At 41.6% G+C, this 24,087-nt stretch overlaps 1 protein-coding gene across 4 annotated transcripts in view; it reads right to left on the reverse strand.

Annotated features, from left to right (window-relative positions):
- Positions 1 to 24,087, reverse strand: part of HAPLN1 (hyaluronan and proteoglycan link protein 1) — a 92,080-nt gene that overhangs the window by 15,358 nt on the left and 52,635 nt on the right. For all 4 annotated transcript variants that reach the window (XM_038401150.2, XM_043515057.1, XM_043515056.1 and 1 more), the window contains one exon: positions 10,571 to 10,939. In XM_038401150.2, coding sequence (XP_038257078.1) covers positions 10,571 to 10,939 — 369 coding nt within the window. The remainder of the gene's footprint in view (positions 1 to 10,570; positions 10,940 to 24,087) is intronic.

The following is a 24,087-nucleotide window of genomic DNA, read 5'->3' on the forward strand; positions in this document are numbered from 1 at the left end:
AGAAATGCTTTCTTTACACATGTGTTAAGGGATGGGATTTTTGATCAAGTTTATGGGAGCTGGGTGCCCAAATCCCATTGAAAATCAGTGGGAATTGGGTGCTAAGGATCTTTTGCAAATCCCATTTTAAATGAACAGGCCTGTTTGTGAAGTGGGAAGGCCAATTATATTTGTGCTTCTAATGTAATACAATATTTCTAAATACAAACCCAGTATTAGCCTTCTGAAATTCTCTAGTCACTTGTGTCATGCTCCTAGTGTAAACAAGTGCAGTTTACATTAGTCACCCTTAAAACCATCACAATTGTGCCTTACATAATGAAGTAACCTTAAACAGGACTGTAATGACAGCAGTAAATAGGAGTCGTGGATCTACTGAGGTACCATTTATGCAGTCAGCAAGCTTGTATGGGTGACCATTGTATTTATAGACAGAAAAAGACAACCCAAAATTCTTTTAGCCAAGATGCGGGTGGGAATATGGAAAGGCTATCCATAGCCAGAGTAAAGAAATAGGCTTCCTTTAGTTCTAGTCTAAACAGAAATGCAAGGCTTCTTGTAGCCAGAGTCAACACAGAATACAGTAAGGTTCCCTATACACTGTACTGCAGGGAGCAGCCTTACACTAGCAGGGGAATACACTAGATGGCTTAAGCAGCATTTTCCACTTCATGTTTTTATAATTCAGAGTGAACACGGGAATTCCTTCTCTCGCCTTCAGAATCCATCTCCGTCTCTCAGTCTGCTATACTTTTTGGGCTGCTGGGCATTCTCACACTGCTCCATGGATCCCAGATGATCTAGCCATCATTGGACAGCCAGTTCATTAAGTGGCTCCACTCTCCTGTAATCGTGGCAGGTTTTATTGGAGAGTGTGTGCCAGACCCTTTCACCTCAGCAACAAAATGTATGCATTCTTTATTTGACTTACATAACAGCTCAGCAGAGATGCAAAGTAGGACTTGTTTGGTTCACAGGCAGAAGCTTTATGAGCTGCATGAAAGGGAATTCATTGGAAGCTATGTTAAACTTTTCTTTTGGAAGTAGTCTCAATCGCATATATAATAGAAACCATATTTCAATTTCAATGGGTATTAAAAGCCAAACTCTTCTGAACACATTTCCAGTGTGATGTATGGAGATTTAGCTATGCTATTCCATTTATTTCAAAAGCAGTTAGACATAGAGTTTATGGCCAGAGGAGACCACCAAATCCTCTAGTCTGACCTCCTGAATATCACAGCCCTCCAATACCACACACTACACATACACTAAACCCAGCAACCAAAATTAGACCAAAGCATTACAACTTGCAAGAGATTAAACAATTATGTGCCACAGGCAGATAATAGGAGGGATCAAAGTGCTCCAGTATCCGAGGCACTTGCAATATCAAGGAATTGATTAAATGACGTATACCCAGATAATTTCAGCAAGAAATCTGCACCCATATGCTTCAGAAAAATGCTAAAAAAATCCCAAGATTACTGCCAAGCTAACCTGGAGGAAAATTCCTTCTTGACCCCCACATATGATGATCAGTTTTAGACTTTGAGCATGTGAGCAGGAACCAGCCAGCTACGTACCTAAGAGGGAGAATGCTTGTTATCACATCAGTGCCCTGATCCACCCCATCCAGTGTCCCATCTCCAGCCACGGACATGCCTCGTGCTTCAGAGGAAGGAGACAAAAAAAGCCCCAAACCCTAAGGAGGAGGAATGGAGGGAAAATCCCTTCCTGACTCCTGAAGGTAGAGTGACCAGACAGAAAGTGTGGAAAATTGGGATGGGGGTGGGGTGGTAATAGGTGCCTATATAAGAAAAAGCCCAGAATATTGGGACAGTCCCTATAAAACCAGAACATCTGGTCACCCTACCTGCAGGTGACCAGCTGAAGCTCTGAAGCATGAGATTTAGGCACATATAAAGCAGAAGGGACTCCCAAAGCTCGGGAGCCCTGCCTCCCACTATAAGAAGAAACCTCATCATACAATCCCAATCATATATTTGTCCAGCTTTCACTTAAAACTAATTAAGTTGTTTACCCCAACAACTCCTGTTAGGAGGCTGTTCCAGACCTCACCCTTCTGATGATTAAAACCTTCTTCTAATTTGTTCATGGGCAGTTTAATGCCTATTTGTTCTTTGGCCAGCTTTGTCCATTAGCTTAAATAGCTCTTCACCTTCCCTGGTGTCTACCCTGAAGATGTATTTATAGCATAATCATATCACCGCTCAGCCTTCATTTTGCTAGACTAAACAAGCCAAGCTCTTCTAGTCTCCTCTTATAAGATAGGACCTCCTTTTCCCTGATCATCCTAGCAGCAGTTCTTTGCTCCTGTTCCAATATGATTTCATCTTTCTTGAACATTACTCCTGCCTGAATTATGCGCTAAAAAAATAAAAACGCTGGGCACATTTTAAAATTCTGAAAATTTTATTTGTTATTTATTAATTAATAAATAAATGTGGAGGCTCCAGCATGGCAGTGAGGAGCACGCTGCATGGAGGTGGGAGATCACTCAGCAGCCCTCCCCCCCCCCAGGACATGGACTCAGCAGTGATGCTGCACCTGACCCTAACACAGAGCAAGGGCTGGGCCTGCCCCTCTGCGCCAGGTACACCAGGTGTGGGCAGACAGGCTCAGCCCGGCAAGAGCCAAGTGTGGAGGGGCTTGGGGTCGGGGGGGGGACCAGGTGTGGGCTGAAAAGGTTCTGTGTGGGGCAATCTGGGTGCAGGTGGCTTAGTAGGAGGGTCCGTGTGTGTGTGTGTGGGGGGGGATCTGGATGTACAGGGGCTCATGGGGGGATTCTGGATGCAGGGACAATGGAACTCAGTGGTGGAGCCAAGTGAAGGAATTTGGGGCTCACTGGGGGGGGGGAGGTCTGGGTGTGGGTGGATGGGGTTTGGCAGGGGCAGTCTGGGGGTGGGGAATGGGGCTCAGTGGAGGGTGGGGTGGGGGCCCAGGTGCAGCTGGTTGGGGCTTAATGGGATGGGGGTTCAGTGTGGGCTGGCTTGTCAAGGTGGTTCAGGTGCATAGGGGAGTGGGGCTCATTGGGATTGCGGTTTGAGGTGGGGGCTCAGCGTAGGTGTGGTCTGGGTGCAGGGATGGGGATCTGGATGCAGGGGTGAGGCTCAGCATGGTGGGGGTTTGGGTATGGGGAACTCGGTGGGGCATTCTGGGTATCGGTGGTGGTGGGGGGTGAGCTCAGCAGGGGGGACCAGTTGGATGTTCTGAATGCAGGGGGTGAGGCTCAGCAAGGGGTTCTGGGTATGGGGCGTCCAGATTCATGGAGGTTGGGTGGATGGGGGAGCAGTTCACCATACAGTGACACCTCCCCCTGCAGCTGAGGAGTGATGAAGGCAGAAAGTGGGGGGAGGGAGCTTTCTGCAGCCAGGGGATGTTTCTGAGGGTGGGTCTGCCCAAGCCCTGGCCACTTCATGCTGGGAAAGTGAACTCCTCCCCTACTCCCAGCCCAGCCAGGACTAGCAGTTGAGCCCAGCACAGGATAAGATCCACAGCCAGATGTGTGGGGGGGTGGAGCTTGATGGAGTGGGAGTTCAAGTATGAGGGGCTCTGTGCGTGGGTGGGGGTTCTGAGTGCAGGGGTGAGGCTTAGCAGTGGGGTTTGGATATGGGGATTCTGATGCACGGGGTTGGGCAGACAAAGGATGGGTCTGACCTGCCCCCACATGGGTCTGACATGGCCCCCACATGGGTCTGACATGGCCCCCACATGGGTCTGAGCAAACACCAGCCCCCTGTCCCCTCCCCTCCCTCCGCAGTAATTTACCTCTCTACCAGCTGCTCTGTGTGCCCAAAAGGATGCACTTGTGCTACTGGGGAGAGATGCATGACCACTCCTGTGGCTTCCCTTTGCTTCCTCATCAGAAAGTAATTTTTCTGTGGGGAAACAAAGAAATCTGTGGGAGACATGAATTCTGTGCAGTGGCACAGAATTCCCTCAGTAGTAGAGCATGGATGACCAAAAGCAGTTGTCTGATTGACTATATATATATCCATGCACAGTACTGAAACTCTAATAAACAATAGTAATAACAATGCATATATTTCTTTGCAGTAGTTCCTCATGATGTGATAGGTGTTGTCTAGAAATACAAAAAGGGATGAGCCAGAGAAAGGGAACAACAAAAGGGATTTTTCTGTACAATCCCAACAAAATTCACTACAGAGAGACAAAGTGGGTGAGGTAATATCTTTTATTGAACCAACTGGGTCGCATAAAAGATTGCCTCACCTACCTTGTGTGTCTAATATACTGGAACCAGCACAGCTACGGCTACACTGCAAACAAGATTCATTATAGGCAGCAGCACAGAAGTGAATTTTTAATATTATTTTAAAGTAGTTTGTGGGTGTGTGAATTTAAAAGTATGCATACAGAAGTATATTTCTTTCAATTACAGATCCATTGTTAGCTAGACATAAATTAAGAAGAAAATATTACAATACTACTGTTAGTCCAGGGTGCAGAGTACTGTATGTAATGAAAATGTGAAGAGCTCAACTGGATATCATTACATCAACATTAAAACATAGGTAGGGCTCTACCATATTCATGACCATGAAAAACATATCACAGACCAAGAAATCCGGTTTCCGCCATGAAAGCTGGTCTTTTCTGTACTTTTACCCTATACTGTACTATAGCGTAAATGTATACAAAAGTACACATTTCTCAAAGTGGGGTCTTGACCCAAAAGGGACTGTAAGGCTATTGTGTGTGTATGTGGCGGGGGCAGGAGGAAGAGGGGGTCACAATACTGCCACCCTTACTTCTGTGCTGCCTTCAGAGCTGGGCAGCCGGAGAGTGTGGTGTAGTGCCAACCTTACGTCTGCATTGCTACTGATCACTACACTGCTCTCTGGCCACCCAGATCTGAAGGCAGTGCAGAGGCAAGGGTGCCAATACAGTGACCCCTATCCCCCCCCACACAATAGCCTTGCGCCCTTCTCTTGGGTCGCCCCCCCCCCAGTTTGAGAAATGCTGATTTAAGAGCTTTACATGTTTATATTTTGCTGTTTTAAAATACATATTTATGGTTTGTTACAACACCATGACATTTAAGATTTAAATATATGAAACCATGAAATTCAAGATTTTTAAAATGCTATGACAATGAAATTTACAAAAATGGACCGTGAATTTGGTAGGGCCCTAAGTATAGGGGAAGAGCTGAAGTAAAGAACATTAAATGTAAACTTTAAGCCATCTGGCTTTTGCTTATAAAGAATGTAATAATACCTAGCTTTTATATAGTGCTATTTGTCAGTAGGTCTCAAAGTACTTTACAAAGGCAGTAAGGCTCATTATCCCCATTTTACAGATGGGTAAACTGAGGCAGAGAGCAGTGATGTAACTGCCTCAAGGTCAGCCAGCAGGCCAATGGCTGAGCCAGGAATATGACCAAGTCTCCCAAGTCCCAGACCTATGCTCTATCCACCTGACTACACTGCTCCTGAGAGCAGGCAGAAAATATTAATAGTATTTAATAAAGTGGAGTCAATTAACTTAAGTACTGCTCTAAGTGATATTCTTTGGTGTATTCTTGGGTGTATTCAATTTTGTCCTGTTAAAATGAAATAGAATAATATATAGTACAGCAAGCTGTTTAAAAATGTTTATCAATTATTAAAAGAATTTATTTACATTGCTATTTGAAAGCTAGGATTGAAATATTCTCCAATTACTATGGACAGTTTATTTAATTATGTTTCCAGGAGTCCAATATTCTACAAAAACAAAAACACTAATCTGAACTGAAGTAGAGGACGAGGTCACTGAGATGATAAATACACCTTCACCTAGCCAAAGCTTTAGTGTTTTGTATAGTAAACTCACATTGAAGTGATTAGCTTTTTTGTACTGCCAGGGGCATTCCTGGAAATAAATGTTTTGTCTCTCTGCCAATTAGCATCCTTGGGCTAGCATTGAAGGACACTGCACTACAGATGTGGAATTTTCCTCCTCTGAGATAGCCCTTACTATTTGTAGCAGCTCTTGAATGTTGGGATAGCAAAGGATGGGCTGATACCCTTTATTTCCCCCCCAAGAAACTGATTTGCTCTGAAGAGATCTCTTTTGCATTGTATAGATACATACAACTGCAATCAAAGTCTGCACTGTGAAAAATGCAGATGAGCTAAGAAATGAATATGGAGGAATGCAAAGGGAGAGTATGAGGATTAAAGCACATTAAATATATGCTCACTTCAAACGTAAGTGTGTTTAATCAAATTTAATCTTCTTAGGAGACACTTGTCATTTTCATAACAAATGTTAGAAAGTGTATCTTGGTTATTAAGCAGCTATGTTTGGTAGATCAAAAAGATCACTAACTATTTTTTTAACATATTGAAAACTTCCAAATATTGATCTAGTTAATTCAGAAAGTTCACAGCTCCGTGTGCATGTACAAGCGTTTTTATGTACAGGCATGATTGTAGAACCCTCACCCCCACTCACACAAGAACTCCCATTCATTTATCTAAGTGATCACTTCATGCACTCCTCTTACGGCGGTTGCTAGTGAGCTGGAACCCTTTTCAGTTTAAATAGGAGGGAACTAGTCAACTTTGAATTCAAAGGAGCAACACCGTCCGATTTCAAATTTGTAGTATGATAAAGAATACTTTTTAAGGACAGATAATTAGCGGTGAGATCTTACCCCCACTCTGGCCCCTTTACATTCAATAAAAGGGCTGGAGTGGTGTAAAGAGGTCCTATCCATCTAAGAAAGGATTCTCCCAGTGATGGCACTGCAAAAAACAGCTGTAAAGCTAACCTTCAAGGACCTTTTGCTAGCCATGGCACAGAGAGCACACTTGATACGGGCAGGATGACCAGATAGCAAGTGTGAAAAATCAAGATACCTTTTTTTCAGAGGGGGAAAGGGGAGTGATAGTTGCGTATATAAGACAAAGCCCCTAATATCAGGATGGTTCTGATAATATCAGGACGTCTGGTCACACTAGATACGGGGTAGGGGGTGATAGGGGCATGTTGGGGGTCAAATCTCAGCAGGCAATGTTTCTGGGCAGAATTTAGAGTAATCACCTTTGTTGGATGGAAATAAGGGGAAACCATGTGAAAATAAGGGATAATGCTTTATTTTAAAGGGACGTTTTAGGGAAACACAATTTCCCTTAGCATATCATATATTTTTCTCTCAAGTGTACATTTCTACTGCCCGCAAATATACAATTCAATTATTATAAGCATCAATTCAATGTTCAACATGGTACTTAGTATCAATTTTAATACCTCTCAATAATCTTAAAATAAGGGAGGTATGGTCACCCCTAGCAGTACTATGGTCCATACAGCAGCCCCCAGGGTTGTTTAAGGGAAGGGGAGAGCACAATTATCTTTAGAAACTACCATAGCCCCTCTTCCCCCTGGGCTTTGAGCCTCTAAGAGGCTCATCACAGAATCTCACCTAGATATCAGTCAGTCAGCCTATTGACTTTCAGTAACTGAACCTGATATGTCACTTCAGTGATTCATGTCATAATCAGAACAGCTGCACTGAGCAGCTAATACAATATTTCCTTGTGCAAAGATGTGACTGAGTACATGGATGCCTCTGGCAAAAGGATAATACAGACGGTCCCTGACTTACCCAAGCATTCCATTCCGGAACACCTGATGTAAGTTGAAATTTGCATAAGTCGGAAACGTATCTCAGGCCATTATGCAAAAAAACCCAACAACCCAAACCCTCCTATTTCTAGCTTACGGAAGTTTTTCCGTAAGCTTGGATTTGCATAAGTCGGGTTTGCTGTATAAAGCCAAATGCCTTTTGCCTCCTACTCATTTTTTCTCTCCACTCAAAAATGAGTTTTAGTTGACTTAACCTGTATACAAGTTTAATTTTCTCTAACAAAGAGTTACATTATTCTGTGACATTGAAGCGATAGAGACTAATAATAACAATGGGGTGAAAAAATGTAAGTTGAATACTTTTGCCTTTCACAATAGCATTGAAGCTATGTGGGTTTTTCTGTATTGACAAATGGAATGCACCTGAAGTTGAGAAATGAACATGGAGAACTAAGGCAAGGCCATTCCACATATCTGGCTTCAACAAACAGAGAGATAGTCTTACTTGCAAATAAAATAAATACCAAAGCATACAATAGACCACTGTGAAGGTCAAGGATTCACATCCTTCATTGATTTGCAGGTGCACAAGTCAGATATTTTTCTAAACAGTGTCAGGAGATAACTTGGCATCTGTAAGGGTCTTCTCTCAGACACACATTTGGTGGCATGTATGGACAGCAGGGAGGCATCCACAAAAACAGACACAGCACTCTTGAATGTAATTTTTCAATTCACTACACAAATCAATATTGAATACCTTGGAAAAAACAGGGTCAGTTCTGATCTCATTTACACCAGTGAAAAATCTGATGTAATTCCATTGACTTACCAATTTATATGAGATCAGAATTTGTTGTTCTTTATTTATAGCACAAAAAACTTAAGGCCCATTTCGCAGATTTTTCTGTTTTATTTGTATGTTAAACTCACTGTTTGCAAGAGCCCCATTGAGTGAAATAACTATTGATTACATATAGCAGATGCTTTTGCAGATCATTTGCAAATGTATTTTAGAGCAGTATTTAATTCTAGAGCTGGGAAAAAATATTCAACTTTACCAAAATTTAAAGAAAATTTTGGCATTTCTTAGGAAACTATTTAAACATATTCCCTCTTCATGTCCTTTTGGTTAAGTGAATGGCAGAAAGCCTTATAAAATATGACTTTACCCTGTGTCTATGGTAGTAATTCATAATGCTGTCTGTAAAGTCATAGGGCCAAATTTAAGGAGTTTCAAGCACAGATCTTAGCCACCTTCTGTTTCCTCTGATACGGGGATGGGCTGGGGGCTAACTTGACCCCATCCTCACATAAACAAGGCTGGTCTAATTTATGATGGCTATCACAATCTAGTAGCCCAAGATTCCCAGAGTACAATGCACTCCAGACACTTCCCGTAATACTTCTATCACTCATGATATGATTTGGTCTGATATGGTGGTGTTAGCAATCTGACAGCTGTTTCTTCTGTCCCTAAACAACTCTGGCCATCCCACATTGCAAGCATGGCTCAGTAACTCAGAAGAACTTAATAAAATAAGTATGAAACCAAATGGTTGTAGCTGACATACTGTGTTGTGTTCCCGCAAAATTACCATTTGAAGTTAAGCACAATTTGCAGAATTCTGTGCAAGAGCTATTCAAATTTTATTCATTGAAAGCTCCTGAGAGTTTGAAGTTTTGGTATTCTGGAATTAATTCTACATTTCATGTTAGTGTGAATATAATGTGGCCAGAAATCATACGTTAAAGAAGACATAAGGGCCTATGCAAAGGAAGAGGGTTAAAATGAATTGAACTACAAAAAATACAGTATGACCTGTGCTTTTTCCTAAACAGGGTTCCCTGGAAAGTACAGAGCAGTTCTTAATTTTTAAATTAAGCCCTTGCTTTTACTGACACAGGAACACAGCTTTAAATGTAGTAGTGGTGGGTAAGTGGATGGGGGTGGAGTTTATGTGTTTAGATCTTAAAACAATCATGGCTTGATATGCTGCAGACTAGGAACAAACATTCTCTCTTTTTTTCTTAATAAATGATTTTCAGAGAAAAATCTACTTCAGAATACACTGTACATTAGCTATTAGAGGAACCAATATGCAAAAGAAGCAGGTAATAGCTAGCAAACCAATTCTGCCACCCCCAGTCATGTGTAATACCTTACTCCTCAAAAAGAAAAGGAGTACCGGTGGCACCTTAGAGACTAACAAATTTATTAGAGCATAAGCTTTCGTGAGCTACAGCTCACTTCATCGGAATGCATCCGATGAAGTGAGCTGTAGCTCACGAAAGCTTATGCTCTAATAAATTTGTTAGTCTCTAAGGTGCCACCGGTACTCCTTTTCTTTTTGCGAATACAGACTAACACGGCTGCTACTCTGAAACCTTACTCCTCAATAGCCCCAGAGAAATCAGCATTTAATGGTACTAATCAATGTGAGTATGGGTGGCAAAATATGACCCTGTGTGATCAATCCACTTTTTTGATTGACTATTATTCAATCTGAATATCCGTACTGAAATTTTATAATAACCATCACTTCCTCAATACATTTCCAATGATCATAAACATATCATTAGGGTAGACAGAAAAGGAGTACTTGTGGCACCTTAGAGACTAACATTGGAGTGAGCTGTAGCTTACGAAAGCTTATGCTCAAATAAATTTGTTAGTCTCTAAGGTGCCACAAGTCCTCCGTTTCTTTTTGCGGATATAGACTAACATGGCTGCTACTCTGAAACCTGTCATTAGGGTAGACAGTAGTTCATATTGAAAAACTGATTACAATATACACTAGAATAATAAATGTAACTGCTAAATAGGATAAGTATAAAATCTCTTTTCCATATTGCCATAACAGTTACCATTATGTTCTTCCATATTTACTTGGAAAAGAATGTCATTGTTAATGCCCCGTAAATCTGTAATGCAAATACCTCCTACCTTGTAAATCCAGAGATACTACTGCTGTGTCATCCTCTAATCCTTCAATCACCTCACATTTATATCTCCCATAATCCTCCAGTGTTATATCTGTGATTACAAGAGAAGCATCATTTTCACTGCCTTTTTTCAGAAACACCCTGCCCTGGTAGTTTCCATAACTCTTCTGGTGGACTCCCATTGCGACAAAGACATCCACTTCCTTGAGGTAATCTGAGGTGAGTTTGGTCCACTTGACACGGATCTTGTGGGTTCCTGAGCCGGCTGATGTATGGTCATGGTAAAATTTACACGGTAGTGTGATATTGCCACCCCTGTGTGAGAAGACTTTCATTTGTTCTGCTTCCACAAGTAGACGGGGTCCATTTTCTGATAGAATTTGAAAAAAAAAAAAGAAAGAAAAAAGAAAACAAAACAAAACAAACAAATAAATAAAAAGAACCATTAGTCTATATTCTAGCTTTTACAAAATGGGATACATGATCTATGCAGTAGTAAACATTACCTATTTGATACAATTAGTTCTGCGTGATCACTTTCCTACAGCTGTGTTGTACTATACTGCAGGTATTTAGTACCAGGCTTACTATACTAGTTTTATCTTTGATAATAAAGCTCTACAATTTGAAATGAGAAGGTACCTCTAATGTAGTCCTTGCTTCATTGATGAATAGACACGTGGATAACAGCGCTCAACCAGTGAGGAAGAACTCCACAATCTGACCCTTGATTCACATACTACTTTGATGGCACCATGACCTTGCAGCCAGTGAAGATTTTTGACAGGGTGGAATAAGATTATTCATTTGAGGCTTGTTTTGGCCCAAACTGTATTACTGATGATACATAATTGATAAATTAACATTAGTAAGTAAATTATTGATTTCATCTATTTACAAAGGGTCAGACTGTGACCCAGCGAATGCATGAAGGATGGGGTGCAAGGCTACATTGTAACAGGTAACAATTCAAAAGGTAGAGCAGTTTGTAGTCTCACTACTCTCCTTCCAACACTGGTGGTCAGGGAGTGGGCAGGCAGGAGGGAGGATTAAGGAGCCAATCAGCACAGCTGAGCTGCCACCCTGCAGGAAGTAACTTATGACAAGTATAGGAGTGGGGCAGATTACTTTCCCTTGAATAAAGAAAGAAACCAGCGTGTGTGCTCAGGGAAGCAAAGGACAAAAGACTTGTCATCAGTGGTCAGCACAGAGTTAATCTCCCATGACTCCAAAGAGTCAGCAATCCTTTACCTTGTACAAATCACAACCTTATGTCATTGCTCAATGTAACCCTGTACACAACAATGGTTTTCCAGAACACTCAATGCCCTTCCATCAATAATCTGTCATGTACAAATATGGTCACTCACAATGGATCATTCTTTTAAAATGTGTGGTCCTTTGGGGGCCAGATTATGGAACCCTTATTCATACTGGTGAGCACTTACTCATGTGAATAGTCCAACTAAAAGCAATGGGGACTACACGTGGATAAGAGCGCTCAAGCAGTGAGGAAGAACTCCACAGTCTGACCCTTGATTCACATACTACTTTGATGGCACCATGACCTTGCAGTCAGTGAAGATTTTTGACAGGGTGGAATAAGATTATTCATTTGAGGCTTGTTTTGGCCCAAACTGTATTACTGATGAGCATTTTTTAAAATAATAATACAGAAGGCACCAGTACATGAAAGGATGTCCAATTTTCTCCTCATATTTTATTGTAGCCCTGAAGTGAGGGTTAAATTCAGTTGACTGAGGTTTTTCCCAGAGTTTGGAAGCTTATCCAAATTTATCTAAAACTTTTGTCAACTCCTCTTCAAATGCCTTTCTTTATGCTATCACCTGCCTTCTTTCAAGCCAATGAAATTCGCCCTCCCCTTCCCTTCATGTACGCACGCACACATCATCAACTCCTCCTTTTCTCCTCTACCCCAGATTCCCTACTCCAAGCTCCATTTTGCCTTCAGCAGGCTGCTATTCCAGGTACTCTGACAGATCATCATGTTTAGTACAGTCAGCTGAACCAGTTGTTCTCTTCAGATCTCATGTGTTCTGGAGCTTCTCTGTGTCAAACATACGTCATTCAATAGACTGTGTTGCCTTAGGACAGGGATCGGCAACCTTTGGCATGTGGCCCATCAGGGAAATCCACTGGCGGGCTGGGACGGTTTGTTTACCTGCAGTGTCTTCATGTTTGGCTGATTGCAGCTCCCACTGGCCATGGTTTGCCGTTCCAGGCCAATGGGAGCTGCGGGGAGTGGTGCGGGCCGAGGGATATGCTGACCACTGCTTCCTGCAGTCCCTATTGGCCTGGAACAGTGAACCGCGGCCAGTGGGAGCTGTGATTGGCCAAACCTGCGGATGCTGCAGATAAACAAACCGGCCTGGCCCGCCAGCGGATTTCCCTGAAGGGCCATGTGTCAAAGGTTGCCAATCCCTGCCTTAGGCTAACCCCAGAAAGCACAAGATTTGAGGTGGCAATCAGCGCAGCAGCCCAGCTACCCAGTAGATGGATTAATTCCCTTCGCAGCACACCTCCCCTATCCCCACCTCTGCTCCATGCGTAACTTGCAAAAATGGATGTAATACGCTCAGCCCTTCTGGAAATAGCTCCAGATTCTGTTGTCTTTTATCATTAGAAACACTGACTAATACTAAGTAAGGAATCACCAAAGATCCACTTATTACAAGAAAATTACTAAACTCACTGTATAAATAGGTCAAGAAAAAAGACTTTGTAATTCCACAAATGTGGTCTGTACTGAACTAAACTGCCTAGAAATGTAGATCTCAAATATAGGGTCTAATTTTGCTCCCATTGAAGTTAATGGCCATGGGTGAGTATCACAGGCCAGGTGATGCTGAGCCTCCCCAGATAACAAGGTGTGGGCCTCCCATGCTCCATTCCGAGGTCCCTGTCCTGCTTCCCACTCTTCCCCTGGGCCCAGGCTGTCGTTGGGATTAGGGCGGGCTGGCCTGTGGCCTGGGACTCAGGGCAGCTGGGACTGGTGCTCATGCAGCCTAGTGGTCTGTGGCTGCGGGTGCTGGGGGCCACGCCGCCTGCCTGGCACTCTAGGGCTGGGGGCACTGGAGGCTGCGGTGGGGAGCTCGGGGCTCTGGCGGGGGAGGGGAGTGACCTCGGGCAGAAGGGACGTGGCTGGGGGCTATCCTCCCTGAATGGGTGGTTCACACACTGCCTATGTTAATTGCACAGATCCAAAGCCCATTGAAGTCAATGGTAGTTTTCTATTCACTTCAGTGGGCTTTGGATCAAGCCCTTAGGACCAAAAGCCTAGAGACACATGAAAAAGTGTAAACACATTTACTATGACTGAATGCACAAAAGGCATGCAGACCAGGTAGGCAAAGAAGCCCTGGAGGAAGAAAGGAGTAAGATGGGACTTTGAGAAGCAGGAGAAAAGACTATGGAACTGCAAGTATGAGGCCTTTTTCTGCAGCCACAGCAGCAGCCATGAGCCAAGAAGCAGAAAGTCACATCCTCACATTCCATCTAAAGTGCATTAGAACAATGAAATATCAGGCTGTTAAGAAGGCGCGCCTGTACTAATAGTACCCACCACCACTAGATAAGGAAACAGATTTTAAGATTTTTTTTTTAAAAAAACCTTTGTTTGATAGCATTCTGTCTGGCAAGGAATCACTTATCAACTGTTGTGTTTGTGAAATCTCCACTTTATTGTTTTGCCTTTATGGTCCCTACTTCTCTATTGTTTATCTGTATGGGTTCTGCCTGGTTCTTTGATTGTTTCTGTCTGTTAAATAACTAATTTTGCAAGATTTAAATCAACTAAGGGGATGGGGTATGGTTAAATAATTGTTTTGCAATATGTTAGAATTGGCCAAAGAATTATTTTGTAATACTTTAGTAAAATGATGGGTTACGGTATAGCTAAGCAGGACTTAAGGTTCGTTATATAAACTGGGCTCCAAAAGGAAGTTCTTTGGAACCAACTCCAGGACACAGCCCAAGATCAGAGCTACCAGACCTCAACACTCTGCCAACTAGATCATACAAACGCTGGAGTCCCAGATTACCTGAACCTGACTGGCCACCAGGAAAAGTTCATCTGCCTTATTGGGAGTGGTGAGCCTTGTATGCTTAGTGTGTGCATTCTGTTTTGGTGATTGTTAATAAATAGAGGTTTAGGGTATTACTGTGTAAGGTTCTTTCACTGATAAAATACCCCACAATCCCGCAGAAGGTTATGCCCTGAGCCCCAGGAATCGGGTAAGGGTGGGTGCCTAAATTAAGAGGGTTACGCCTTGCACCCTGGGAATTGGGTAAAGGTGGATGTCCTAGAGTAGGGGTAGTCAATTATTTTTTGTCAAAGTCAAAATTTCTTGTCAAGGTATAGTCAAGACTCCAAATAAAATAAAATAAAATGTAAATAAAAAGATTTGGGGGTCCGTTCAAAATCATCTGGTGGTCCAGATTCAGCCATGGTCTGCCTATTGACTACCCCTGCCCTAGAGTGAGTGGGTAAAAAAAGGATCAGACAAGATAACTTCTGAAAGACAAACATTATACTATGGTCCACACCTTGCCCATCCAGTTGTCAATTTGTATAGTGCAAGCACTCATTTTGTGCCGCCATTGCAGTGACTGCAGGAGCCACACAATAAGGTCAATATTTTTGGAAGCAGCTCTAGGCTCTTGATCGTTTTAAAAAAATCTGTTGGGTAAATGATACATTCATTCCCCAGTAATGGACAGCATATGCTTGACTCCCGTATGCACTGCATGTTGGGATACATAAAGCTTAGCAAAAGACATGTAAACACATCAGGAAATGCTGCCTTTTATCATAACATAATTTGCATATCTATTCACATTCAGAAGGTCTAATCACAGAGACAAACTCATACAGCAACTTACTAGAGACAGATTTAAGAGTAAGATATACGGCATCCCAAATGCTTTAATTTTTAGTCAGGAGGGAATGTGCAAAAAAAAAAAAGTTTACTATTGTATGTGCAGAATGCCTATGTAATCAGTGTTGACAGGTCTTTCAATTTCCTCCTGACTAACGTAGGTTGGGCTGAGTTGTAACCAGTCTCATTATAATGAGAGACATTCCATCCCTCTTATTCTACCTGGGGGAACCCCCCCTCTGATTGGTTGCTCTTCCCCACTCCCAGTGGTTTGAGCATTGGCTTGCTAAACCCAGGGTTGTGAGTTCAATCCTTGAGGGGGCCATTTAGGGATTTGGGGCAAAAATTGGGGATTGGTCCTGCTTTGAGCAGGGGGTTGGACTAGATGATCTCCTGAGGTCCCTTCCAACCCTGATATTCTATGATTCTATGTGGTAAGAGGAAGGCAGAATTCCTTCCCTCTCCCCTTAGGTTAGAGAAGTTTTTTTGGATAGAGAGAGAGCAGATGACACCATTCTCACAGGAGGTGAGGAGGGAGCAGAAAGAGCCCATCTGCTCAGGTGATTCTGCTCACTCCTCCCCCTACTCCCCTGTGAAAAATGCATCTCTTTCTGGGCTCCTCTTTCCCCTGCTCCTGTGTCCATCTTGGCAACACCAGGCCTGGCAAGAGAAAAAGGGGCAGGCAGAGGGAGAATCCCTGGAGCTACTCTGCCTCTCTCTTAAGCCTGGGAAAGGAGAGAACTGAACTCCACAGTAGCTCCGCCTGCGCAGGCCTGGGAGAGGAGGGTGACAAGCCCCAATACCTGCTGGAGACGTACAGCTGGGATGTGGGAAAGACAGATGTGGGGCTTATTGGGGAGGAATGGCTGTGCAGTCTGCAGGGGGTGCATAATGAATTGCTGGCTCAGAAACAGGCAGATGTGTGGCTAGGGAGGGAACAAGTTAAATGAATTAAAGTGTTGAATTTTGAGGAGAGCTAGAAGCTTTGTACCATCAGGCAGCCAGTGAGAGCTCCTGCGGCCGAGGCCAAAATCACCTTACTCAGTAAATCAGAGGGAATTAGCAACACTAATTGTCTCTCTCTCATACACACACAGATTGGGCAGGAGGGAGTTCACAAATCAAAAGAAAAACCAAAAACACAAGATTACCTTTTTTAAAAAACAAACAAACAAAAAAACCCAACAAAATGCTCATGATTTTTTGGGGTCTGACTCATGATTTTTGAACTTTTGGAGCTGGCAATATTGTGTAACCTTCTGGTGACTGTATGTTGCGACCCAGGGGCGGCTCTACCAATTTTGCCGCCCCAAGCAGTCGCCGCTGAATTGCCATCGCAGCAGCATCCCCATTCTACTAAATGCCACCCCAGGCATCTGCTTGGAAAGCTGGTGCCTGGACCCAGCCCTGGTTGTGACCCTTTCCCACCCCCACCTGACTCACAGAGCACCTGACTGCATTAAAACCCAGCTTTAGCTCACGGTAGCAGCTCAGACTTTTAACTCCGGAGGTCCACAATTCAATCCCCACTGTGTCAGCCAAGATGGTGGTTGTCACATTTGTTATGTTGTTATGTTTATTTTCCTTTGTCTAGTTGCAGAGTTTTTATTGTTCTGGGTTAGATTCAACAGAATGAATCAGAAATCACTACTTCCTGTGCCACCAAAACCTGTTGCACTAGAGAATCAAGCTCTGGAGAAAGGCAGGCAATATATCCATCACCAGTATACACATGGATAGGAAGCTTCAGTCTGGAGCCCTGCCAGCGGAACTTATGGAAGGTAATGCATCTAGGAACAAAGAATGCAGGTTTTATCTATAGGATGGAAGACTCGGTCTTAGAAAGCAGAGAAGGACAGAATCATCAGTGATAATCACCTCAGCATGACCTCTCAATAAAACGCTGTGGCTACAAGGGCTAATGAAATCCTTGGGTGGAAGAGGAAAGAGGAAAATCAAGCAGAAGTAGGGAAGTGTTAGAGAACAGCTAAGCGCTAAATCTGAACTGAAAAATCATCTCTCAAAATGCAACAAGTGAAAGTGCTCACAAAGCTTGTTAAACTTTGAGCAAGGAAAGTCTCCTGAAAACCCATGTTTGGAAAAGATAAGAATATGATATTGGAGACATTGGAGCATGTTGTTCTTCATAACTTTCCTATGCAAATAAGAAAAATTAAAGTTATTTTAATTTTTCACCTTACAGAAGTGATCTTGTCCCAGTACACAGCATTGTTAAAAGAGCTACTAGATTATTATTTGTGGTATTGTTGTAGCCATTTTAATCCCAGAATATGAGATAGATGAGGTGATATCTTTCATTGGACCAACTTCTGCTGGTGAAAGAGACAAGCTTTTGAGAGCCACAGAGCTCTTCTTCAGTGTATTACCTCATCCGCTTAGTCTCACTAGAATATTGTGTCCAGTTCAGGTGTCTGCATTTGAGCTGGATGATATTTTTTTGTCAAAACTCTATTTTTTGCCATAAAAAAAAAATCAGGTCAACCAAAATGTTTTGCAAATTTATGTCAAATTTACTGAATCGTTTCAGTCAAAAACATACATTACAAAAAAATCTGAAAACAAACAAATAAATAAAAAGTTCAGAATGAAATGTTTTGATTATTCTGTTCAAAGAAACTTTTTGTTTACAAATTGACTCAAATTTTATTTTTTTAAAGGGTAAAGAGCCTCAACAATGAAACATTTTGTTTTTGGTTCACTGAAAAAATTGAAAATATTCTGTTTTGGGCCAACCCAAAACAATCTCCCCTCACCCCCATATTTCAGAACAGCCAGCAAACTGAAAGATCAGTTATTCACCCAGCTCTAGTCCATACTTCAAGAAGGATGTGGAAAAATTGCAGAGAGTTCAGAGGAAAACCACAAAATGGATCTAGGTGGTGTGCTGAGTAGGGAAGAGACAGAGAGTGTATGAATTGAGTGTATTCAGGCTGACCAGCACATTAGGGAAAATAATAGACATATAGGGCTGGATGTGTCCTTGAGAGTTCACCTAGGTCAGCCCCGCACACTGAGGCAAGACCAAGTTTACCTAGATGATCCCTAATAGGTGTTTGTCTAACTTGTTCTTAAAATATTAACTACCCTTATAGTTAGAATGTTTTTCCTAATATCGAACCTAAATAACCCTTGCTGCAGATTAAGCCCATTACTACTTCTCCTACCATCAGTGGACATGAAGAACAATTGATCAGCATCCTCTTTATGACCGCCTTTAACATATCTGAAGATTGATCTAAGGTCTCCCCTCCGTCTTCTTTTCTCAAGACTAAACAATTAAACTAAAAAAGGGAAAAGCTGGGTGGCAGCAGAAGCATCCATTAAAGAATTTATAACTGTTACATCATATGTCCTGCTGCGTGTGTGATTAACTGTAAACCCAAATTCATGCTGCTTTAAATGACATCTAGCTCAATGTTGTTTGAGCTGCGACTATTTATCTCCTTTTGAGATTAAATAAGCCATATACATGGGCACCTGAGCCCTCTACAAAGGAGTAACAGGGATGAAGGGGCTGGATAACCTCTAGACACTCCTTGTGACTTGCAGAGAGATCTGATAACAAAGATAAAGTTAATATCCTGGCAATTACTCTTATCCTCTGCTATATGATCAGAAGTAGGTTGAAAGAAATTTGCTGGGCAGATTTTTCAATGGAGTAATTCCAGGCACTGGCCATGCGAAAGGGATAAAACATTTTGCCTCATATGATAAGCAGCAGTTTATTCTAGAAGTTCAATACATCAGATAACAGAAATAGGCATGGGAATAAATCACCATTTCCTTCATTTTAGAATGAGAAGGAGACTCTCACTGAACTAAAATTCGTAAAATTTGCAGAACAACTTACTGGAGCCTTCTCAAATTAGTTCCTGTGAGAAGAATACTTAAAAGAAGAAATTCCTTTCTATCAAAAGAGTAGGTTGCAATATCTCAACTTGTTAAAGAAATTAATTTGTTCAGTTGGATTATGGTACCTCTAAACTAGAGCTGGAGGTGTAATTTCCATCTTGGATAGACTTACAAGTGAGAGCTCTGATTGAGCTAGCAGGTTAAAAATAGAAGTGTAGCAGTGGCGGTGCTAGCAGCAGGATGGGGTAGTTGCGCTTCCTATAAGCCCATCTGAAACCCTAGGTAAGAGATTACATTTCCTGCTCTAGCATGCAAATACCCTTACCCACCTCTCCTGTGTCTTGCTTCACTGTCTCCCTTGTCTGACCTGAAGAATAACTGTGTAACTCGAAAGGTGCCTCTTTCAGCAACAGATAAAATATATTACCTCACCCACTTGTCTCTGCCATACAAGTAGCACTCTTGTTCCCATCATTGCTATCACTATGCATACACCTCCCCCATTGACTTCAGTGGATTCCCAGGTGGATGACTAGCAGACTGATTTATTAACACACTGCTTGATCTCTCAGTTTAGTTGCACCTGCTGGTTTATTGACTATATTAGCTCAAATTCTGCCCTCAATCCACACTAATAGCTTTCAGTGGTTCTCACTGGCTTCTGCACACGAGAACAGAATTTAGCCCATTATGACTAATGGCATATCTGCTTTGGGAAATTATGAGAATATTGCAGGGCAGGAGGCAAGAGTCTGGAGAGTTTGTAGACACCATTCATGCTGCTATCTGTGGCCCTTGTAGAATGGTCTTTGTCACATTTTATCCATCAAAAATTATTCAGAATGTAATGTTTGTAATGCCACTCAACATGATAAATAAGCACAGGCCAGAGTTGAAGGGAAGAACTTACAGTCCAGCTACAAAATATGTGAATAGTGGAAGAAAACCACAATTTTAAGAATTTTTCCTTCAGCTACACTGAGTGTGTTTTGTCAGGTAGATTCTCTGTATTGCCTACATGATCTATAGTTTCAGCTGCCGGGTACTATTTTGCTCCCACTGGTAAAACATCCATGAAGTTATTAGCTTGATTTGATTCCTGCTTTCAAGAGCCTTGCTATTCTGTTATATAATTTGAGCTCAACCTTAGTCTTAAAATACAATCACTCGCTCCTCAGATAAGGCAACAAAGTGGGCCATATTACGTTTATTTAAGGATTCAATAGTTGTTACAAAGGTAACACTAATCAGCCATTATAGCTAGGGAATATTGATACTAATAAGACTACATTTGAGTATTTGAAGTGAAGAATCTGTGGCAGTGACACATTTTTAACACAAACCAGGAAGAATTATGCATGGAAACTTTTTTTTCCCCTGTGTTTTTGTTTTGTTTTGTTTATGGTGAAAAACCTCTCTAAATTTAGTGTTAGGCCAACACAAGCACTTTTGTTCTTATTTGGCTGAAACACCAACTACACTTCATTTGTATCAAGAGAGAGAAAAATGCATAAATGTCAAAGTTGTATTCTTCCAGATTGAAATTTGTCAGGAAAAATTATTTTCCACACATTATTTTTGCAAGTATTAATGCCAGATATGAGCCTCTGGTGCATAGTATCTCACCATCTAGTCATGGAGATGCCAGATAAATCTAGGTTCAAAGTTCACATAAAACTTTACCAATCAACAATGCTATGTCACTCTGTTCAGAGTAACACCCTAGAATGCCCATATTCACCACTATCAGATCATTAGAATATGTTTAGTACAAAGTATGCCTTGTGAGGTATCATTTTAAAAATCTTGATCTGTTGAACATTAATATCCTATTGAATTTTATGTGCTATCATTATATGTGATGTTATGAAGTTTTGCTTATGTGTGTGTTACTGAAATATGTTGTTAGGTTGGGAACACACACAACCAGCCTTTCAAGTACAACAGTGGAGTAGCCAGAGAGCGGTTAATGGCTCATCAACACTTCTCAAGGAAAGAATCCACTATCTTGTGCTGTCCTTGAGCATAGACTGACAACTTGGCCAAATTAGGTGATGGATCGGTTATCTGGATAAATACCTACAAGGGGTCTAAGATCAGATGGCCCTTAAGTGATGACTTGTATTCAAGTTTCAAGTAGTGAACTATTAGTTTGCACCAGATTTTCTCTAATTTAATGATTTTACACATTTTTAGTAATATTATGAAGAGAAAGCAGATAAGTATTCAGTTCAATTAAATGCGGCAAACCCAAGAAAAATGAGGCAGGAGCATAGAAGGATTAATAGAGATATTCTTCTTGCTATTGATCTGTGTTGAGATTTTTTTTGTCTGAGTAAGGGGTGCTGGGAAACAGTTGGCCATGAGAGGGCAGAGATAAGCCTGAGAGATTTGCTGCAAAGAGGCTATATTGGGGCTATAGAGACCACTGCAGAATCAGGGTTCTTCTCCCCACTCACTTCCTCCCAGACAAAAGAGCAAAACACTCCAGGTCAGTATGCTAATTTGGAAAGTGGCCGGTATCAGATACCTTGTATTGCGGCTCTGGCTGCCAGCAGCCCCTCACTAGCTGATTGTTGTGAGGAAGGGGGAGCTCTGAGTGCAGAGGACCTAGCCATACATGGAAATTTTGCCTATTCTTGGTTGATTAATATGTCTTTTTTTTCCAAAGACATCAAATTTGCAAGTTTGCTGCTTACACTGTGTGTACACAACAGAAAACTTGCTACTGTACATGTAGAGGGTTTACTCTTTATATAAAGGGTAGAGAAATTATGCTTAACATTAACTTTAAATCACAACTGTTCGAGTAAAAGCTACAGCATGAGCCTAGCCAAACAAGTCCCATGTATTCTCTCCCCTGGGCTTTCTTGTTTGTTTTTTAAATCTTGGACAAATTGGATGCATATGTTAAAGCTTCCTACCACCCTCAAGGAATTAAGTTGGCAGTTAGTGCTTTAGCTGAGTCAACTTTGTTTATTGCAGAGTTGCAACTTAGAGGAGGAGTATTTCTTCTCTTTAATAGATATCCTGAGTCTTTGAATTATTACATAGCAAGTGGCACTTTGAATGGGTTCAAAAGATACCCAAAAGTGAGTGTTGGGGGAAATCATACTTTTCCTTATTTGCAGTTTCTCAGAGTCCCTAAGAGTTTGTCTTTGCCCAAAAATTATACTGCTTTAACTATACCAGTACAGTTAAACTTGTACAGTACTCCCAGTTACATCAGTATATGGGTGCTTATACCGCTATAGCTTGTTTCTGTAAATGTAGGTCTAGTCGACACACAGTTTTATACCAATTTAACTATGTTGGTTAGAGATGTGATTTTTTCCCCAAAAAACATTCAATTATAATCCCTAGTGCGGACACAGGTATACCAGTATAAATGTGACTATGCCAGTTTAGCGCATTCTCCTATATTTCCATTATCTTTATTCCAGTATAGTCAGTACAGTTTTTGTGTTTAAACAAACCCATAGGAGAATAAGATATACTAGTATAAGACACACTAATACACATAGACATATATCCAGTTATTAGGAAGAAGGTAATAGTAATTATCTTCTTGATTACATGAAGATAATTACATGAAGGTAATAGTAATGGAGGATTGTCCAAGTTGGGTTTGTGATGACCAGGAGAACCTCATGGTGAATTGTCTGCTAGGTGTGAAGGTTGTGGACTTCTCGAGACAGACTTATGTGCAATCCTGGGAAGAAGCCAACGATTGTGGTACATGCAAGTGCCAATGACACAGGCACAGGTAGGAGAGAAGTCAGGGAGGCCAAATTTATGCTCTTAGGTAAGAGACCGCAGTCCAGGACCTCCATGATACATTCTTAGAAATGCTACCAGTTCCACATGCAGGACCAGTTAGACAGACAGAACTGCCTCTATACTGTGCAGTGTAGTTATCTCTCTCACCAACAGAAATTGGCTCAATAAAATATATTATCTCACCCACCTTCTCTGGGCTCTATACTGGCTGTTCAGTTCAGATGATGTGCAACAGCTAAATAAAGTCCCTTGATGTTGTGTATATCCGCAAGTGGGATTAGGGCATTTTCAGTGGATGACCCTCAACTGTGAAATTCACTCTCCCACATGGTCTTAGAGAGTCGGAATCAGCTGACCTTCAGGGCTCATAGTAAAGATGGACTATAATAATTACTCAGGCTTTATTTTGAGGTGGTGAGTTGAGAGCAGAAGCTGATTTTGTGGGTGGGGAAGAGATTTAGCAGATGTTTTGCTAGCTTTGAACTATTCTGTTATAGCCTTTTATAGACTGAATTGATTGTATGCAGAGATACTGACAATAAGTGAATTGTATAGCTTGAAAAATAAACTCAAACTAGTAGGTGAATAAGCAATTTTAAGAGGTGAAATTTAGGCACATCTGCCTTTGGTTTTGTTTAAATGTTTGCTTCAGCAGTAATGGTGATCTTCCAAAAAATAAAAAATTACAGTGCTATGAAGCAATAAAGTGTTATGATGAGAAAGGAAGGCTTATACATTAATTAGACACCAATGTCAAATATAAAATTCACTTTTGGGAATGAATGCTCACTGTCTCACAGTACCATTATGTTTTCAGTTTGATTTGCATATTTCTTTGACCTTCATAGCATGAATTTCTTTTTTAGTGAAACCAGCTTTCAGTGATTCTTATTTGACCTTGAAGATATAAGGGCCTGGTCCTAACAAGTGCAGAGCACTTGCAACTCCCAATGACTTTCCAGGGATT

Source organism: Dermochelys coriacea, chromosome 5, assembly GCF_009764565.3.
Source record: "Dermochelys coriacea isolate rDerCor1 chromosome 5, rDerCor1.pri.v4, whole genome shotgun sequence".
In the NCBI taxonomy this organism is placed as follows: Eukaryota; Metazoa; Chordata; order Testudines; family Dermochelyidae; genus Dermochelys; species Dermochelys coriacea.